At 44.2% G+C, this 22,333-nt stretch overlaps 1 protein-coding gene across 2 annotated transcripts in view; it reads right to left on the reverse strand.

Annotated features, from left to right (window-relative positions):
- Positions 1–22,333, reverse strand: part of abr (ABR activator of RhoGEF and GTPase) — a 126,746-nt gene that overhangs the window by 20,060 nt on the left and 84,353 nt on the right. For both annotated transcript variants that reach the window (XM_083986518.1, XM_083986520.1), the window contains 2 exons: positions 19,647–19,744; positions 19,415–19,546 (listed from right to left, as the gene is read on the reverse strand). In XM_083986518.1, coding sequence (XP_083842644.1) covers positions 19,415–19,546; positions 19,647–19,744 — 230 coding nt within the window. The remainder of the gene's footprint in view (positions 1–19,414; positions 19,547–19,646; positions 19,745–22,333) is intronic.

The following is a 22,333-nucleotide window of genomic DNA, read 5'->3' on the forward strand; positions in this document are numbered from 1 at the left end:
GTCCAACACTTACACTGCGTCTTAGCAGCAACTGTTGGCTCAGTATCTTTTCCTCAAAATCCAGTTCAGCATCTTATCATCTTCACTATCTCCCCACATTTCCTTGCACACACTCTTATACTTTAGAGTAACAGCAGCTCTCAGGCGTCTATACGAGCGGGTCACCCAGAGTCCAACACGTCACACCGCATCACATCCACGAAACCGTGAAGCGAACACACACATGTGCACGTATGCACTCCTCCATCGCATACTGTACATTCATATATCCACTGCTCTACTCTCTAGTGTGAGCTCATGACTTATTTATGGCTTTATAACCGCGCCTACACACTGTACATACAGACATGTTAACCTAGAAAACTGAGGGCTCGCTCAACTCCACGCACGTTTAAACAGACCTGACAGATTTGCTCAGGCTGCACACGGACTGACACGGTTCAAACAAACCCTGCTTTACTCCATACGTGACATTTAAATGCAAATATAATAACAGGTTAGCGATGTGCCACAATAATATTTGCCTGGATCTTGTTGGAAGCAAACTATTTCTGCTCTCTGGTTTTGTTGGTTGGGTGGGTTTTGCTGTGCGTAAGAAGAGCGGAATAATGGCCCCTTATTTTCCAAAAAAAGGCCCCTCGCATAGATAAAAATGTACTGTGAAGATAAATGAACAGTATGAGAGGGTGAACTGCGTGGGGCCTTGAGCTTGGGAGACATGGGAATGATAAAAAAGAGGAAAGACGCAAAAGAAGAGGAGGAGGAGGAGGAGGGAGTTCAACAGGGAGATAAGATTAAGAGTTCTTGTGGGAATTGGAGACTACATGAAAGAAAAGAAAGTAATTAGCAAAAGCGGTAATCCTCGAGATGTTTTTTTGGTACCAGGTTTGGTGCTAAGAACTTATCGCTGTTTCAGAGATCACCTGAAACTGTGGCTGTTGCCTTCCCCTTTTCCCTTTTTTCTGCTGATTGATTAAGCTTGGTTTGCTCTGGGTTAAACTTTTGTCTTTTCGGTCTTCTTTCTTTCTCACACTTTAACAAAGACCTCACGCTGTTAGAAATCTGTGCACCGAAGATCTAAGGAACAACCCCCTCGGCACCAGGTTATTTTGAAGGGCAATTTAAAACACACTTCATTGGAAAATGGATTCGCATGTAATTTCAAATATGTAGGTGAAACATGAAAAGGTGAGAGAACAGATGGTTCAGGACCGAGCTTGTGTGTTCTGACATCACCAGTCCTAGCTCTTAATTATAGATGGGCTGGCACAGCCCCTCATAAAGCTGCTCCATATGACCAGACAAGCTGACGGGGGAGGAGGGAGAGGGGTTGAACAAGGTCCTGGTTTCTACTCGAGACGTGAGGCCGCTCACTTAAAAAGCACCGTGATTCTGTTGATTGTGCGATTCTGCGGCCTCGGCTCCTGCAGGCTTCAGCACCGCTCTGCCAATCACAGAGACCGGAGAGAGAGCCCAAGATAAATTAATGATCAATTTAACGACCAGGCAGCTCTGACATGAATATGGAGCAGCTCTGAATCCATGCCTGCCTAATGAACATGGGATGTTCCTGGCACTCTAATGAAGTCAAGTCTACGTTCAGGTGTTTGCCATGTAAAAGCACATCTGCCTGGAAATGTTTTGTCCATGACCTTCACTGTACCCCCCCTCCTCTGTATGAGACAAACCATGTGTGATGCAATTCAGCCATAAATTACATATCAGGTCAGAGCCGGAATATTTCACATTAACAAGTTCCTGTATTCACAACAGTAACAGATTTTCTAACAGGAAGCTGCACCGTGTCTCTGCTCACAGTAAGAAGGTTCAAGATTAAAGTCCAGCTGGGCCTGTAACTGTAGAGCAGGCGTGTCCTTGCCTGACCGTTAGAAAATGTATGGATAGGCCATACATTGATATTTTTGGAGTAACCTTTTTTTAAAACCAGGAGTCATTGGAGGAGATTGATCGTGCTTTCATGTCCACTTGTATTTATTTAGCTTTGCTCGCCATAAAAATAAGACATACGGAGGAAAAAGTGACCTGACTCACTTCCAATGTTACTTCAAACTATAATTGTCAAACCACCTCCAAAAGTTCAATAATTCCAACTAAGTGGAACATTAAAGTGGTTGTGATCATCATATCTTCGGTAACTTTTAGCACAACATTTCAACACATAACTGCTGAAGGCATCATGGAATAAATGTCAAAAGTATTCCTTTGAAAGATCATTTCTGGTGTATTTTGCACATGAAGGGGAACTATGATCTCCATTACAATGCAATGTTAATGCTTTTTCTGTTTTTTTCCACAGTCAAAAACAGGACGCACAGGTTTTAAACTACAGCCATGCTACACAACGTAACACTGAAACTGTGATAGGACATTTATATTCCGAGCCTCAGCTCTGTACCGTTTCCCACTGTAAATCCCTGTGAGAACAGAGGTGATCATCTGGGACGTGGGTATCAAAATATGATGAAATAAAAAAAAAAACCAGAGTGGCAGCTTCAGGCTTATTTAAGTTACTCATCAAAAATAACAAGTGCTTTGTTTTCATCGTTGTCTTCTCTGCCCTCTAAGGCCTGTGATTGGCTGACACCGTGAGCTGGGTGACAGTGATAGCCTCCAGCCATGTTGTGAGCGGATAATTCAATCAGATTTAATTTGAAGGGTCTAAGTATGTTTATGGGATGACCCACTCCACCTCTTTGATCTTTCCTGCTGCCTTCGCTAAAGCTCTGGTGAGAGGAGGGGGAACAGAGTGGAAAAAGGAGGTGTGTGTATGTGTGTGTGTGTCTGAATACGTGAGGGGGGCATTTGAGGGTGGGTCCTTCAGGGTACAGTCAGTGGGAGTGCTAAGATGGGAGAGCAGAGAAGGGAGGGAGGGTTTGGCATGGTGGGAAATCAGAGCCTTAGGGTGCTCTAAAGATTATTCCTGCTTCTCTTTCATCTGAGCTGATCGGGCAGGGGGGCGGGGTGCGGTGGGGGAGGGAGGGAGGGGGGGCGTCTTCCTCCGATTAACTGCTCCATCACTTATTAAGCACTTTGGAACAAAAGTGGTGATGTGATGGAGAGCGAGGAGGAGGGAAGACAAGAGAAAAGAGCAAGGGGGAGGTTTCATTAGCATGTATCTCCAGTCTGTTGCTGTGTGTTGTTTGTTGGGTGTGGTTGGGATGAGAAGAAGAAGAAGAAGAGCGCATCATGTATGGATCCTGTCAGAGACGGAGAGAGTGGGCGGAAAAACAAAGCACCCAGGATATAAGCAGCTATGAATACGCACAGATATTTAAAGACTTCAAATTTACTTAGAGGTATAAATCCAGCCCTTTATAGCTGCTCTTGTGTTTAGTTTTTTTCCCACCAGTGAATATTTCTGAGTTGGATGAGATGCATTTGGATGCAGGCAAGGACACAGAGAGAGCCAGATAAACTGAGCAAGAGCAAACAAAGCACAAAAAAGAGGTTGAGGAGCAGAATGATGCAAGAGCAAATGCTGAGGCAGTAACGCTGCAGGTTCTGCATGATAAACACCGTCCAAACACTGAGGTCACATCTTCACTGAGTTATACCTCCACCTAATCTGAAGCTCCGGCTCAATGTTGTGTTTTCTGCCGCACTTCTCATTTATTCTGTCTGTTTTCATGTCTGATCTCAGAACTCAAGAGGCAGCGATATGATTTAAATCCTGGACAACAATGAACCTGTCGGCCCCCGATATTGGAAATATAACAAGTCAATTTCTCTCCGTGGCACGGCCGCAGGCAGCTGAGAAAGACACAACGTCAGACACAGAATCAACAGCAGAATTCAAATGTGTCGTTCCTTGGCTCAAAGCGCGTTTGTTCGTTAAACAGCAGAGCCCACTCTGTGAAGATAATTACAGCTAAACAACACAGTGAACTTTCTTTAATTACATCTGATCCACCCATCTCTGACAAACACTGCAGCATGCAAATATCAGCCAGGATGAAACTTGGGTTTGCTTTAAATAAAAAATCTAAAATGAAAAACAGAGTTTAAGCCGCACAAGGCCAATTTGATGGAATATAATAATGACAAAATTACTAATAATGCACAATAACATCATGGAACTACAAAATCCTGTGTGTCTGGGTCTATTTATTTCCACTGCGGTAAGTAGGCTACGGGGTTATGATAAGAAATCTTTCCAGTATTTCTGGGCAAAGCACCCATTTTGTTGTATCTTTATTTTTTTAATCCGTGCACAGAGACAGACACGAGTTGGAAAAATCCAAGTAATTCTTAGTGGGAGGTGACGACACATTCCTCTGTGTTTCAGCCGCCATCTCCTCTGCAGACTGGAGTTGGGTGTGATTTCCTCATACTAGTCACCACCACCGTGTCCTTTAGCGAGATGCGGTTGTGCACCCACCACTCTGAAGTTGTGATCTCTGCCTGCCTGGGACACGGCTGCGTTACATCTGAGCAGTGTGACCCAGTTCCAGTGATGAGGAGAGTGCAGCCTCACAGGACGAACCTGCTTGAATAATTCACTCTGAAGTGTAAACCTGCGGCTGACTGGACGCAGCCACCTGGAAGATTACATGAGCAGGGAGGAGGGAGATGGGACTTTGAGAAGGGGAGGAGGTGACAGGATGATGCTGAATGAGATGTAGAAGAAGTATTATGCAACTTGAGGACACACAACAGCAACAGCAACTCCCTGTCCACACCAACTCTGTGCCTTTTCCTTTTCCTTCAAAGTGCGTTAATGACACTTATTCTAAGACATCCTATTATTAAGAAGGAGCGGCCGAACTTGATGCTAATACTGCAAACTCTATCTAGCATTTAACATCACCGTGATGTTGCCAGGCAACAAGTGGAGCTTTTTCAGGAGGTCGTTGCTCACAGTAAAGAAACAGTCTGGCAAATAACTTCCTTTAAAACCACAATTTAGATTAAACAAGCAAAATGTAATTTGTTCATTTGTGAGTTGCAAAGGGTTTTTTGGACAGAGCCACGTTAGCTGGTTCCTCCTGTTCCCAGGCTTTGTGCTGAATGTTAAGTAGCTGTAGCTGTAGCAGATGAGACTCTGCATCAATCTTCTCATCCAACATTCAGCATGAAAACAAAAAGCATATTTCCTTAAAATGTGGAAGTATTCCTTTAAAGGGATAGTTCAACATTTTGGCATTGCCATAATCTAATGGGATTTCTTGGTTTCCCTCATCAAACTCATCAAATAGTGTACAAGTTGTGGACAAGTTGTGACCTGCACATTCACCACGCTATGAGATAATAACAGAACGTTACGAAACAGAGTTGTTTTCAAGGGAAATGCAGAGACTGCTTGCTGAAAAACTGCTCCCGACGGGAACGTGCATCAGCGGTTTTGCATGAATTTACCTTGAAAACAACTCTGTCTCGTAGCTAATGTTCTGTTATTATCTCATAGCGTGGTGAATGTGCAGGTCACAACTTGTCCACGAGAGTGTTTTGGAGTTGTTGGATTGTGTATTTAATGAGTTTGATGAGGGAAACCAAGAAATCCCATTAGCCTCCGTAGCGTAGCTCTGAGCAGCTCGCAGCTCTGCTCCGCCGTTCTAAAAATAGCTTGCACCGACAATTAAACGTAACAAACCTACTGCTAAGACTATAGGGATTATGGCAATGGGCCTATTTGCCAAAATGTCGAACTATCCCTTTAAGAGGAGCAGATATGAGAACAAAGGCTGAACTGTAATTTATAAGAAATTATAATCAGCACAAAATGTGACTGAGGACGTGCACTTCCTCCTCGACGGGGAGACGCCTGAGAGAACTCCTTAATGAAGGACATAAAGTCCCCATCATAAAAAAAAAAAATCAAGTTTCATAAGCTCTGACATTTTCTTTTCACTTTATATGGGTCAGTTACTCCGTTAACTCATTCACAGCGGCGTCCACTTCCTCCCACACCCTCCTTTCTGTCATCAATAACGGGGAAAATAGATTTATTAATAAGAAAAAAGAAAAATCTGAAGGTCAAACCTTATTAGCTTGTGAAGAAAACAAGTCAATGTGTAAGTGGAAAATCTATCAATCAATCAGTGAAGACTCCAGTGGCTTCAGCGTCTAACAAGCACCCTGGTGATTGGGTTGTTATGATGACCAGTCTTTGTGTAACAGTGTTAGCGAGGCAGCACAGACACCACCTCAGGCTTTATCACTACTCTGTCTCTTCTATCTCCTCCGCTCTGTTTTGATGCTCTATCCTTCTTCCTTCTCTCCTCCCAATCCACAGATAAAGAAGATAGATTACAAACCAAACAGGTGTTTTTTTTTTTTTTTTCTACTTTTGATCGATACCAAGCAGCAGCCAGCGGGGCAGGATTAATGTAGCTGGATCGAGGTGGTGGCTTCAACCTAACCACAGCCAACCTGCCTTCTTCACACTGCCTGTGCCAATCATCATCAGGTCGCACTGAAGAGGAGAGGAAGAAGATGATGCAAGTAACCCAAACAACTCCTCCACTGCTGCTGGAACACACACATATACCGTACACATCGCTCTCTCTCCGGCTATTATACAACACACATTACATAATACAAATTGGTGACTCTGTGAAATAGACTTTTGAGGTGCCCTCCCTCATAGACGCCCACTCGGCTCTTTGCAAAGCAGGACCGGCACAGGGAACAGGTACGCACTCACACGCCAGCGCCCCCGCCGGATCAACACATTTAATGTTCCTGCCAGAGACATTTTTTCTCTTTCTTTTTTTTTTTCCAAAAAAAAAAAAAAAAAGATTGTTCCAATGAATTCAGCCCGACATGCTGGTTATGCAACAGGCTGCTTCAAGCAAAGCAGTACAATGAAAGCACTTGTCATCTGAGAACTACTAAGGCCTGGAGAGGGCAAGCTATTGTCCAGGGTTATTCTATCGGGTGCATTTCAGAGGTTAATTTCCAATTGTGCTGTGTGTTTCTTAAGTTTTGTATAATAGCATCAGAAAAGTTTTTTTTTTTGGTATGAATTGCAGATTGAATAGAAACACAGAGGTTTGACGTCCCTTAATGTGTGAAGAAGGCAGAAGTTCAAGTTGAAGAGCTTTGATCTCAGAGATGTTACATGTGGTGTCAGCTCTGCTCTGCTCTGCTCTGCTCTGCTCTGCTCTGCAGCACCAGCAGAGGATTTGGTGAGGCCGTAAACACTCGTTAACTGCGCTGGCAATGATCTCATCTTTTACCCAGCTGACAAGTTCAAAACATCCTCGTGGGGTGTCTGCGGGGACTTTAGAAACATTTCCACCACATGAAAACAATTACATCATCATTAGCCTATTTCGTGGTGGTGGCAAAGAGAGAGAGAGAGAGGCCCAGAACTGAACTGAGGCCTCTGGACAGAAATCCATGAGGCCAATAAAGACAGTCTGGTATGGACAAAATGTAGAGGCACCTTACAACTATTACTGTAACCTGTTTACATCATTCTGACTCATTAGAGTGAATGTATGTCTGCCAAATGAGGAACACTTTGTTTTGCTAGCGAAGATAAACACCTGTCAGGGTGGCCAGCTGTGAGCCCAGCTGCACATCTGTAAAGCAGAGGTTGGAAAAGGCCTGGAACAAAACCTGACTGAATAAAGCAGAGTTTTGGACTGACGGTAAAATGAAAGGGAGTGTCGATACTGACTGAAAGAAAGAAAAAAACAAACAAACAAAGAAACTAATCAGATAAAATCTTGTGTGATTAGTGCAGCAGCAGCAGCACTCAGGGTTCAAGCTGTCTGTACTGTCCGAACAGGAAGCGGGCAGTCTCCCTCCCTCGCCCTGGGACAGGAAGTCATAAAGCAGGATCAAACGGCTGGCACTGCTCACGGTCCTGCCATATGAATAGCATAATGTCATGGGAATCCATAGACTCAACAACAGCTTCAAACCTCTGCAATAACCAAAGTAATGAAAAGTTGATCCCCCTTGGAGGAAGCTGCAGAGTTTCAGAGTGTAGATTCTGTACAATACGTGCCGGTGGAGCTTCATTCATGACCAGGTTATTGTACATTTACATTAAACATGCAGACGTCCTGTCCCACTCAGATAAGTGGAGTGGAAGGAATATGGAAAGGTCATCAGGACCTGCTGGAACGTGAAGAGAGGGAAAACAAACACGAAAGCGCCGGCGTTCAAGCCCTGACCTGAAACTGCTGAGCCTGATGAGTTAGTTTTACAAAAATCTATATTGGGCTTCATGTGTAAAGAGCTTTTTAATTATCTCACAAGTATTTGGGCAGCTAGCATTAAAATGTGTTGTTTTCTGCCAGAAATAACACACACTAAAAGCTTCTATAATATAATCAGCTGTCATGCATTTGGTGGATGTCGCTGTTTATTTGCTTTTGACCCGCTGTGCTGTGCTGTTATGGTTATGGTTTAAATCTGGACCTCTGCAGCACTGTACATCAGCTCATGCTTACATTAGGGTGAAGGTCACAGTCTAGATCAGGCTAAGGGCTAAAAGCACTATTTTTGGGGACCTTGCTTGCACTTGTCTTAAATCTCGCTACAAGCCTGAGAAGAACGCTATTAATAACTGTATTTTCCTCAGCCAGCAGTTTCCATAGTCCACTCATTTCTCTCAGTGTGTGTGTGTGTTTGTGTTTGTGTTTGTGGCTGGGGGCTTTCTCTCTTGACTCACCCATGAACGCAGTTAGATCTCCACAAGCAGCCGAGCAGATGCCTCTGCAACACTCTAGCATGCAAAAAAAAAGTGCACGCAGCAACCCAAAAATAACAGCTGCAGTACCTCAAGCTACTGATTAAGAGTCAGCTACTGTTTCGGCCTCATGCGGCGTGGAAGGATCACGAGACGAGTACGAGGTATCAACAAGAGATTTTGTGATATTTACCACCATAGAAAAGGGAAATTACAAAAAAAAAACTATTCCTTAACGCACACTAACAGAATCAGTGTATACCTCGGTGGTGGTTTCACTCACTGGTGGTGGCAGGGTGAGAGCTGATGGGGCTTTCGGGGCCCAGCAGAGCGTATGAAGACAGATCTGACAGCTTACTGAGGCATGCACACGGATACAGTATATAGTTACTTAGACAAAGACTGTGGGGCTCAAGGACAAGGAGCACCCTAGGAATGAGAGTACATATATATACACACACACATACACACCCTTGGTTCTTGGCAGACAGCAGTGGTGAGGCTCATCTTTCAAACATCGCTGGAATTTCCAGCAAGGACGTGAATGAACAATAAATTGGAAAATGCGACTGGAAAACGTGAGACAAGCCAACGTCAAAATCTCACATGAACATGTTGGACGAACTTCAACCTCGTGCTGTTCTTCAGCTGTTTCTCTCGTCTCACTAATTGTCTGAACATCATTAGGTCAAAACCATTTCAATACTGTCATTGGATCGTGGATGCTTGCTCCAGAGAGGTTGCAGAATGGAAAACCAGGATGTCAGTAATCCCGCTGATACGTTATACTACCTAACCTGACAGATTCTTGCGGACGCTTCTGGAGAAACGTTTTAGAGCCAAGCGCTACACACAGTAGCAGGATGCAGCAGGGAAGTGTGGTGAAGTGGGAGGTCACCCTGCTGCAACACAAGCACCCACTATAGGCCCTTTTCAAGTGTGCTTGATCAAAGGTATCGAGTCCTGTAGAGGGGTTAAACAGTGAGAGCTGCTCTGAAGATTTAACACATACAGACAACGGCCATGAATCTACAAAGTTCTGAAGTTTTTCTTACTTTCCTACATGTGCTTTGGATTAATACATCCTCGATTCAGCATTTAACACACGGAGCATGCTGCTAGTGATTATAATTCCAGTTGTTCCTGGTGCCGACCGCTGCCCCGCTGTCCTCTCAACGCCGTATCGACAATTCCTTTAAGAGAGAAAAGACCTCATGCAGGCCCCTCTCTGAACAACCATCAACCATCCTGCATAATGAGGTGCAGAACCACAGTGGGCAAATGCTTGCTCAATCGCAGACCCCAGCTCTGGGCCATGTGGAAAGCATTGTAGTTCCTGCACAATCATCACGTCTAAACAAATAGCTATGGGGGAGCGTTTTAAAGCTGCGTTTGAGTAAATGCTACAACTTCATAACTGTCCGACCCCATCACCGAGCAGCTTCCCCCCGGGGGGGAAACTGTGCAGGGTACAAAACAAACGCGGGCCCAGAGCAGACGTCAGCTACAGATGGATATCAATCACATCTCAGTGTTGCAGAAACAGCTTTGGTCCCCTGACTGGCCACTTGAAAGCCAGAGCGGGCTCTCCACGCTGGGACACAGTGTGTTGCTCAGGCCCATTTACTTTAATATTGGCCCGAAGGCTGCCAACAACAGCAAGAGGAAAAAGGGAGAGGGAGGCGGAGAGGGAGAAAGTATTCTGGTCGCACTGGGTTTTTGGGGATAAAAAAGACAGAGTTGCATCTGGTGGTCAGAGACTTGGTTCTGGCAGCGATGTGAAATCTGATTAAGAAAGAAGAGAAGGCAGAGAGAGACAGTCAGGGGGCGTCTCTGTGGAGCTGTTCCACCAGTCAACCAAGGACGAGGGAGGAAAGTGTAGAGGAGAGAGGGGAGGGGGATACACAGATTCACATAGTAGCAGAGAAGAGACGACCGACACTGCCTGATAAATATAATTAAAGGTGACTGGTTTTATAATTAATGGTGACAACTTACTGGCTCACCTTAGAAGGAAAACATAAAGGCAACACAACAAGCAATACAACCAAAATATAGGCTGCTGCTGCTATTTTTATATAAATTAGACAAGATAGCAAAGTGAGTCTGGAAGTTTGGGGGCTACGGTTAAAGACAAACTATGCAGGATTTTTAGCTTATGCAACATTTTTACCTTAATTAAACAGCTTCAGAGTAAATGTGATGGTTTAATAAACAACATATTACTTGTTACAGGGAGGATGGAGGCTCTCTGCCTTCCATGTTTCTTGGCCAAAAAACAACTTTGCAAGACACAAACACATCCAGTAATCCGTGATCTCTTGTTCATGATAGATAAGACAAAACAAATATACACGTCGTAACATCGTATATGATGTACAACGTTATGTACCACTCTATTGATCTCTTTCTCGCAAAAACAAATGCACACGGCCGGGAGGAGGGTTAGCAAAACAGTGGAAAAGCGACCGGACTTTCCCCTTTAACTTGTAATAGAAAAAAACAACAACTACACAAATTGGTATAAAAAGCGAAAGTGGATCAGTAACAAAGCGTGCGTCTCCTTTGAGGACGCTGACCACACAGGGACGTCTCAGTCAGACCTACAGCTGAGGTGAGACCTAGACAATCCTTGGGTTGAGCCTCTTGTGCATTTGGCAGACAGAGCCAAGCATGAAATGAGCTTTGCCCCTCGGGGAGTCGGACTGGGACTGTGATGAGAGGGATGAGGTGAATCTCTTCCCCTCCACAATGTCATATGTTGTCTATAAATCCACAGCTTTGAAAAAAGCTGGGGAATGTGTGTGTGGTGTGAGGTTTATATAGAAATTAAAAGGAAAAAGACGACAAAGTCCCTGGACCAAGGAGGGGGAAAAAAAAAACAAACACTTTTCTAATTGACAAAAAACACACAACAGTTGTTAAGTGTGTGACAGCAGTCTTCCTCCATGAAGGCTGGATGAGAGATGGGTGTTTGAAACGCAGCAGGGTGACAAAGACAGCGAGAGGCTGCGAATTAAGTAAAAGTAACTTCCCTGTGTTCTCGTCTCCAAGTGCACAGCCTGTGTGCTAATCTCAGATGCTACTAAGCAGCTTAAAAATAAGAGGCAGAGTGAGTTTTTTTTAAAAACAACTGATCCTCATTGAAGTAAATGGGAAAAAACTGGAGCTCTCCGGACTGGACAAAGAGGTTTTCGTCCCTCTCTCACAGTTTTATCTGAACACACAATTGACGGCCTCTCTGTTCAAATATGACACTCTTTGTATTAGCAGACCCCCGCCCCCCCTCCCCTTCAGACTGTTTCCAATTATCTCTGAACCCTGACTCTTCCACAAGACGAAGAGGGCGTTAATAAATGCGTGGAGACTAGATTTCGGTGCGTCTCTCTGGAGAGCGTTTCATTTGTCAGCCTGTGATGAGCTTCTTTGTTCTCACTTTAACTCTCAGCGTCACATAATTGGCCACCATCTGGGGCTCGCACTCCTATTCTCTTTCTCCTCCGTGTGTCTCTCCACTCGCCCTCTCCACATGTGCTACATGTGCATGTTCATGGTAGGAAATCGTACATCTGTTGTCGATCCCTTACACTTCCCTGAAAGATTATGTAATGTCATAATGAAGGCCAATTACCGAGCGGCTTGCTCTCGGCGTTTTTAGAAAGTTGATCGCGGAGCAGTGTGTTTGTATTTTCTGCTGTGGAAGGAGATGGAGAGAAATAAATGGCAGGGCGAAGGGAAAAGAGGCAGAGAGCGATGTGAAGGAGGTCACACACAGATCCTCTGGCCTATAAATGGCCTTTTTATGGCTCTATTTGATTCTTTCACAGACTCCTCAGTCTTCCAACGGCTACAGCGAAGCTTTGTCGCTTTGCTCTTCCTACATGGTTCACAGTTCACTCTTTAAACTTTAATCAAAAGTCTGGCCCACGCCTCCTTGTGCAGAGTCCAGCAGCTGATATTGTAACAAACTCTGGCATCCCTTCACTAGTACTACGACTGAATCGACTGAATTTAGCTCGATTCTACTTATCAAAGCTTTGAGCCATGCTTGCAGTGTGACTCTGTGGGTGGCAATGCTGGTTTATTACTCAGTCCTCCACCTTGAGACTTTGAATTTTCCAGTCTACTTCAAAGATTCTCACAAAATATGTATTTTTCCAGTTTTATTGACACACACTTTGTTTTGACTGGAGTTATTATTACTCAGTGGTGGAGCAGACAATAAAGGCTGAAGGCAATACACGTGCATCTGTAGGATCAACATTGTTCCTGTGATGTTTATGCCCACGTTGAGATTGTAAAGAATACAGGAGGTTACAACAATCCAGTATACTAACAATTCATTACAACTCCTCGTGCTTTGAACAACAACAACCATCTGAATCCAAAGGAAAAAACAACAACAACCAAAAAATAAATAAAGTTTGACAAATGTTGATGAAATATGTCAGGGGATTTTCCTATTCTACTCGGAAAAGAGAGTGAAAAGTGGGCACCTGAGTGATCTCTGAAAGCTTAGAGGATCGCGTGTAGTTATTTAGGGCATGCGTATCCCAAGTGACAGGGAGCGGAGTGGATATTTTGAGTGGGAACAAAGGCTGTCTGAGTGAGAGCTGTGACGGAGGGGCTTCTTTGAGGGAAGATGACAAGGAAAAGTCTGAAAATCCATCAAGAACGGCGCGATCGGCTCCACTGATCAAGCATCGTTTGATGAGGAAGTCTGCTTAATTGGGACTCATCAATAAAAAAGCGGCGTATGCTCAAACACACACAGAGTATGAGGGATGAGTCTCATTAAAAACCTCCGCTGAAAAAAAAATCTCATATAACATGAGCAGGTTTAAGCGTAAAAGAGCAACAAGGACGATCTTTGTTCCTGAATGAATGTCCTTCTACAACCCCCCACCCCAACACACACACACACTCAGCCAGACAAGGGAGGTGCAAGCGTAATAAACACCAGGTAACGTAGCGGGCTGCAGTTATTGAAATCATTTACAATGCATTAGCACTTCACCCATTTGTGTGTGTATGTGAGTCTGTGGTTTGTCTCCAGGGGGGCTGAACACACACAGCAGAGTCCCATCTGTTAGTGTCGCTGACAGCTGTGTGTATGTGTATGTATATATGTGTGAGATGGCTGCAGGGGGTGTTTAGGATGGAAACATAACGGATCACATCCCTAAATGACAGCAGACAGAGAGAAAATAGATGACACCATCTATTAGACACTAATTTACATGAATGCCTTCACACTGAAGCATGAACACACACACACCCTTATTAAAAACACTGCGCTCCTTGCTCTAAACAAATACTGCATGACATACCACCACGCTGCACGCCCCAGAGGCAGCGTTTTTACCAGAAATTACATCCTAGAAGAAAGGGGAAAAAAATGCTGGGAGTTGTAGGCAAAAAAAACAAAACACTGAAAAACCTAATTTTGTTCCCCTCTGTGTAAATTATATGCTACACTGCAGAGGAATCTACAAATTGTTTTCTTCTCATGACTATATGCTCATTTCCTGTGTTAATATCCCTCTATGCTAACAAATACTTTCACTGTTTTTCTAGTGAAAATCTCTCCGCTATTTACACATAGTGTACATATTTCTAAATACACTCACCAGACTATTATTCATTCTCACGACGGCCTGCTGTTGGCATGACGTCTGATCGAATGCTGAAAGATTAGATCAGAGCTTGAGGCCGGCACTTTTTAGCGCTGGCCGAGAGCCACCGGTCCATAAACTTCACTGCTAATTCTGCAGATGGCCGCTCTGCTCTCAGTCCAAACAACGACACTTCGACCAATAAACCGCTCGTGTTGCATGTAAATGTCAGACTTTGCATCTAATGCTTCATGTGGAGGAAAAGAGGTCCGGCTCTTAAGTGGGATTGAGAGTGCACATAGATGCTCGCCTCAAACTTTACAACCCCCCTGCACCAGCAGTTTTTACAGTAACGCCGGCTAATGCGTGCACCCCAGTGCAACTCTTTGGCTTTTGGAGAGGGAGCAAAGAGCTGCCAGGAACAAACAGCTTCATCTGCCTTTTTTTCTTTTTGTTCCTAATGCCCAACTTCTCTGGCTCCCATTATCTCCAGGAAACAGTTCAAAACTATCAGGTTGCTGCTTATTGGCGCATCGTAACACTGTCAGGACGGGGGGGAGGGTGACATGTGCTCACCCCAGATGACAAACCAATAAAAACAACCTCAGTGTCATGTGGAGGGAGGTGAGAAACACTCGCGAATGATGGGAGGAATAAAGGAGGGAGATGGTTAAGAGGTTGAGGTGATGTTTCTTAGCTGGGGACTTAAGTGGAAATGTTACATGATACAGTAAACAACAGGATCAGCAGTGAGCTACGTACAGGAAAAGGACAAGATGCTGCAGAGCACAAGCAGCTCCACTATGGACAGACACACAGCATGAGATACGCAACGCAGTACATTCAGAGCAGCACCACATGGTGTTGGCCACTGTCTCTTAAGTGACAGACTCAACATCATGGACGCCAGCAATGTGCTGATCTGGTACAGCCCCCCCGCCCCCCCACCCACCCAGACAAAATGAGACAAATGCACAGTTTAGTCCAAGTTTTAGAGCTTTAGTTCCAAATATATTTAGGGTTTAGTGGATGCACACATGAGGTAAAGTGTTACCATGGAGTCAAGATGATTACCCATTGTGATAAATTGAGCCACCCCCTTTTATTTAGCCAATACTTTAAAGGGATAGTTCAAAATTGTTGGCAAATTGGCCCATTGCCATAATCCCTAGCAGCAGGTTCATTACCTTTATTTGTCGGTACAAGCTATTTTTAGAACGGTAGAGTCGAGCTGCGAGCTGCTCAGAGCTACGCTACGGAGGCTAATAGGATTTCTGATGCTGATGCGTGTTCCTGTCAGGGACAGTTTTTTGGCAAGCAGTCTCTGCATTTGCCACAAAAACAACTCTGTCTCGTAATGTTCCATTATTATCTCAGGTCACAACTTGTCCTCGAGAGCATTTTGGAGTTGCTGGATTGTGTATTTGATGAGTTTGATGAGGGAAAACAAGAAATCCCATTAGCCTCCGTAGCGTAGCTCTGAGCAGCTCTCGGCTCTGCTCCGCCGATCTAAAAATAGCTTGCACGTTGCACCCACAATTAAAGGTAACAAACCTACTCCTAAAACTATAGGGATTATGGCAATGGGCCAATTTGCCAAAATGTTGAACTATCCCTTTAATACATTTGAGCAAATAGGCATCAATAAAAGTGAGCTGAATTAACTTTTAGCCATTACTGTTCGCAACTGCATGTCTGTGTGTGTGTGTGAGTGTGTGTGTGTGTGTGTGTGTGTGTGTGTGTGTGTGTGTGTGTGTGTGTACCGCAGACTGATGTGAGACTATTAGAGGGTGTCAGAGTGAAGGAGGCTTTTCTAAGCTAATTGCACCAATCAAGCACAAAGGGTTTTAAAGTACCTTGATTGCCTCAATGAGCTGTGTGATACAGCTGCGGCGGCTCCGACTGCTGACTGTATTAAATAGACAGGGCAAAACACAATAACTAATTTGTGTGTGTTTTCAAAACGCCAACATGAACCTGTCGCTTTCACCTCACACTTTAAAAAAAAAACCCTGCTCGAGGGCTGGGTTACCACATGAAAGCATCGCTGACGCCGGGTGATATGATGCATTTCTTCTCCACAAAGCGCTGGGGCCTTTAACCTAAACAGTTACATAATCGCTCCTCTCAAGACATGCATCACAAGCTCCGGCCGGCACAGAGAGGTCACCGGGGAGAACGGAGCAGGACCAGCGACCGGCTCGAGGCGCCGTCCCGGACCGTGCACAACCTCAACAAGCAGAGATTTGTGGAACATGACGCTGGCAGTGAGATATCTGTGAAGTATTATGACAGCCTGATCCTGAAGAGTTTGTGATTATACAACATCCATAACTGAAGCGTTGAAAATGAAGTCATCTCCGAGTGTAATTGGGGTCACACCATCCGAACAAAGGTTTGTTTAGCCGCAGGACGATCAGCGGTTAAAATAACAAAAATATCAGTGACAACATGCCAAAGAATTTCATACTTGAGACATCATGAACCGATAGTGATCAATTTTCCAAAACGCCTGCCTGGAGTCATTCAAGAATCCATTTGTGCTGCCAGTTTGAAGGACGGGGGGAGTTTAACCCCCCCCCGACAGTGTTGCTGTTTAATGGAGGATTAGCAAAGTGACCCTGGAGATCAGAGGTTATCTGCTCAGAGGGTGCTGGAAATAAATGGTAGTATTTCCCCTCTGGACAAGCAACTCAATCAAGCACTCAACATAGCTGTTACTGTTGCACGTGTGCACTGGTGGACAGGACATCACTAACAATATACCTCCTGCCATATAAAAGCTAAACAGCTACAGCTACAGAAAAGACCGTATCTGATGAAATAAAACCTCTGGCATGAACCTAAACATCTTCTGATGACAGAGGTGATCATCTTCTTCATCAGTAACAAGGCGAAGGAACAGCAGTGGGTAAAAAAAAAAGAAAAAAAGAAAGAAAACTTGAGGCCCAATATGCCCATGTACGGTCAGTCAACACAAGCTTGTTAAATAAATCACAGAGTCTCCAGAGAGCAAAGCAAAACACTGAGGGCTCCTTCCAAACTCTGCAAAGCAAACAGCACGGGTCCAAGTGAAAGTCTCTGTACATATGTATTCTGTAGCGTAGAGGAGACTGACATTCGCTCCGGCGGGAGGGAGTTCGGCTCCTTGGCTGTCGTCACCACATTACGTTGAGATATCTGCAGCTATGACATAACACCAGGCGTGCTCAGGATTTCATCATGACTTACAGGCAGTAAACCACCTCTACAATCTCAGAAAAGCACCTTTAAAGGGATAGTTGGATACATTGCCATAATCCCTATAGTTATAGCAGTAGGTTCGTTACCTTTAAATGTCAGTGCAAGCTATTTTTAGAACAGCGGAGCAGAGCCGCAAGCTGCTCCGAGCTACGCTACGGAGGCTAATGGGATTTCTTGGTGAGATAATAACGGGATGTTACGAGATGGAGTCGTTTTCGAGGCAAATGCAGAGTCTGCTTGCCGAAAAACTGCCACCAACAGGAACTCTGAGCAGGTTGGGGCTCTGCTCCGCCGTTCTAAAAATAGCTTGCACCGACAATTAAAGGTAACGAACCTACTCCTAAAACTAGGGATTATGGCAATGGGACAATTTGCCAAAATGTTGAACTATCCCTTTAACTATCAAAATCATCCACTTCCAAAACCCAACATCCCTGTAGATAGCACACACAACGTTCCCACCCTCTCAGAGTTTGGGACAGAACATGCCATTCTCTGTCTCCATTCCTGTCCCCCTCTCTCTTTTTTCCCCTCTCACAGTAAGCCAGCGAACATTTGGCTCTTGTTGGCTGGGAGTGGATATTCCCAGCAACAGCAGCAGCAGGAGCAGCATTTGACTCACTGACTGGCAGCCATACCAGAGGGTTGGTTTCACTGTCATATAAGATGCACTGTTGAACCATTGATGAGCTACTGTGAAAAAGATGGGATGGTTCCTATTAACTTAAAAAAGGAGAGAAGTATAAAGTGCATCATTCATTTTAGAAATCAGAGGGTGAACTAGTTATAAAAATCTATTCTGGGACAACTGAGGACCACCTGTATAAATAAAGGGTGAACCTCCAACTGCCACCTTGAGATGCATTCACATCTGCTCCTAAGAGGGAATCTGAGCAGCGTTCAAGGACAAAAATCACCAAACCGAATAAGAAAAGTATGGTAAGCTGTGGTGACAAACAGGAAATGCTACAACAAACATGTCGAGGGTGTTTTGTTTTTCCACTCAAAGGCTGTGTGAAAGACACACAACAGGAACTTAGGTCTGAGGAGAAACAACATCCCCGCTCCAGATCATAAGATTTCTAAGATGCATCCTGTCCTTTAAAATGCAACGTTACGTGACTGATTCAAGTTTGCCCCACTTTCACTCTCTGCCAGACAGGAGATTTGTATTCCCTCCGCAACTTGTCACTGATACCGCTTTTACCAGCTACATGCAGCGGTAACAAACAAAATGTGAAATGTGTTCACTGATATATTTCATCTCAAAAAGTCTTAGAGGTAGGTTAAAAAATAACCTGCGACATGCTCCCCTCTGGCACTGACGCACACGTCACTTGAAAGAAACACGAGGGCTTTTAATTGGCGATGAGAACAAGTCAAACCCTCAGAGCCGACTCGAATGCATCAAGAGAAGCTCAATTGATTACAGGGCAGCTGAAGAGGAAATGTTTAGTGCTGCAGCAGCAATTTGACTGAATTGTAGGAAAATGACAGGAGTCAAGTTTCACTTGACCAAACCTAAGAAGTTCTGGAAAACTGGAAACATGACTCCTGTGTAGGCCGCTCTGTAAAAACCTAAACAACGACACAGCACTGAAACCACAGATTCCACTGTGTGGGCCGCTAGGAGTTAACAAGACTGAGAGGGATTTTTATAGGGACATTTCTCACAACAAAACCGGGGAAAGCCCCTTTAAATAAACTCTTTTAGACCATTAATCCAACCAGCGTCATTAGAGGCCACCGTAACAACACCAATCTACTGTGCACAGAGGCTAGACGGCAGATTAAAATGAGTCACATGCTTGGAAATCTCCCCAAGACGACAAAGACGCCTCTCTGTGTGTGGTTTATTTTTACATCGGCCTGTCAGCAGCTGCTCTCCTACCTGGACCTGCCCTTTGCCCATGATCTTGTCCACGATCTCGTTGTCGTCCTTGTTGAGCATGCTTTTGTCGTAACATTTCTCGTAGCACAGGATGCGCAGCTGCTGGGATCCCTCCAGCTCGATTTCAAACTCCTATTTGAAGACACGGAGCGGGAGAAGACAATTGTTGCCTTAGCTTGGTGTCAAAAAAAGGAGCAATGTACGGTAAAAAAATGTTGTTATGGTGACTTACTTCGTTCCACTGTGGCTCCGTGGTGTCTCTGAAGACTCGAGTCTTGGCCTTGCTGACGAAGTATCCATACGAATCCACTTCAAGGGTGCAGTATAGATCTGAACGGAGACACACAGAAGGCAGAGAAATCCATCAGATATGGTAATGAAATAACATTAATGGAGTGCAGATGAAGAGGGAAAAGCACTGAATAAACATTCAGGTTTACTGACCACTTTGTCACTGTTACGGCTTCATGAGATATTATTATAATGACCAGGGAGTTGATCACATTTCTATCACCGTGTAGTAGAAGCCATGAAACAGTTTAATAGTTTAATAGAGCCATTAAAACAGATTTTAGTGGGCAGTACCATCACTGACTGGAGATAATGACTCTTCATTAAAGGTCAGTCTAATCACTGGCCGGTGATATTTATTGTAATGAGGCTCTCTATGCTGAAGTCATGCTTAATAATACATTACACACACACACACACACACACACACACACACACACACACACACACACACACACACACACACACACACACACACACACACACACACACACACACACACACACACACACACACACACACACACACGGCTGAAATTAACACTAATTTTCATTGTTTAATAATCTACTGGTCATTGTCCAGTTATCTTTATCATGAATTGAATTTGCCTTTAGAGTGACAGCAATGACAAAAATATGTTTATTTGCTATAATTTGCTTAAAAAAAACACATTTTACTCCATTTCCTTGCCAATTAATCAATTATGAAAATAAGTGCCCATTCATTTTCTGTCAGTCATTTAATTGATTAATCAATCAGTCGTTTCTGGTTCTGTAAATCCACCATCCAGAGAATAGCGCAGAAAAAGCAACAGATCCCATCTACTACACCTGAGCCTGAGTTTTCAAGCAGATTTTAAATTAAGTTTTCTCAATGACTGTGAGTGACTCAGTGTCTAATTCGAATGGCAGATTCTAACAAATGTGTAGTTATACACAGAAAAAGGTTATGTTCCATCAAACTGAAATAACCCTTTAAAATGTCAATATGTTGTAGTTTGTGAGCCGACATCAATCTCCCCCCCTCCACTCTTTACATCCTCCATCCCGCAGTCGTCAGTCCCGCGGGATCCGCTTGTACACGGAGCAATTAAGTCTGTTAATGTGATTCTTTAAATGCTGCTGTAGCTGTTCCTGCAGACCGCACTGCCGGCTGTCTGTAAAGTGTCTCTAGTACGTCCTGCAGCCTGGACCTGGTCCCCTGGGTGCACCTAGGCCTGACAGCATGATGGATGGATGTACCACTCGACCTTTCAACAGGAGAGTCACCGAGATTGGGCGAGGGAACCGGGGGGAGTTGGTTCAATCTCATATACATATAAAAACAGACTTTGCACCGGAGACTGGTTAATGTTATAGAAAGATACCAACCACACAGTCTGGGTGGGACATGAGCAACCGGAGCAAACACTGACGAATGCAGCCATATAACCGTGACTTACAGGCCTATACAGTACAAAGGAATCTCCTTGCATCTGGTTTCATTCCTTCTTTGTTTGTTTTCTCTGCATCCTGAACGGCTCTGGCATAATTACTCTCAATGAGGAAGAGATTAGCAGCGCTGGTATGAGGGAAGTTCAGTGGAGGGGAATTCAGTGTGACCATCTGGGGGATATTTATTGAATGAAGTAGTTATAGTTCGCTTCCGCCACGTACGGAAGCATAGCAGCCCATTACGGGCACCTCTGGTTTGACATCCACCATCCACAAACACACATACACAAACTACCTGTCAGAGTCTCCTACACTATCAAAGTATCAAAACCAATCCAGCTGGTTTATTCTGATGCATATTGTAATCCAGCTGTGGTTTGTGTCAATCTCTGTTATTAAAACACAGAGGACAATTGTTTTAGACACTACTGCATGTTTAAACTTCTTTTTTTCAACTAGCCATGAGTAGAGAGTGTGTATTCATGGTCCTGGGTGGCTCTAAGTTTTCTCTGGAAGTTGATTTCCTCTCCATGAAATAGGTTTATGTTCCCAGACCTAAAACTCAAACAAGGCCAGAGAGAGCATATTTAGAGAGGTCTTTTTGTGTCCTCACAGTGGATCCAGGAGGGCTTTGGTAACTAGGACAGACTAAAAGAGGCCGAACTCCACGGGTTTTCATTTTCCTGGCAGGTCACCATCAGGCTCCGAGTATGAGGGGGATAAGTCGGTCAGCATGGGGTCTCTGACCCCTAAATGCACGGGTTAATAGATACCATCCTTTTCAATCCCAATTAGCTGAGGACTGCAGGTCTTGTAATGTGTCACCGTGGGTCTTCTACAGGAGGCTAATCTTTGCTTGGGGCTGTCTTTGAACACTGGGTCAAACTGGGGGTTCACAGAGTTAGGAGACCAGTGATAATCAGTTAAACTAATCAGTGTCTCCACAGCCACAATTTCCAGTTAGTGTTTTCCTTTAAGGTCTCGGGAGGATAAAAAACATTCTTCTAAAGAGAACAAAGTAAGGATTGAACAGGCATAATTGAATTGTTGAGTTCATCAAAACCAGGAAAAGGAGAAAACACTTCCAGTTGTGTTTTACCTTTAATTCTTATGGGAACAGTGGTGAGTGAAAAAAAAAAACACTGGTTCTGAATCATGAATAAAAAGCACAGTTGGTTTGAATTACAAGAGAAAA

The sequence above is a fragment of the Trachurus trachurus genome (genome assembly GCF_905171665.1).
Source record: "Trachurus trachurus genome assembly, chromosome: 14".
NCBI classification, from domain to species: domain Eukaryota; kingdom Metazoa; phylum Chordata; class Actinopteri; order Carangiformes; family Carangidae; genus Trachurus; species Trachurus trachurus.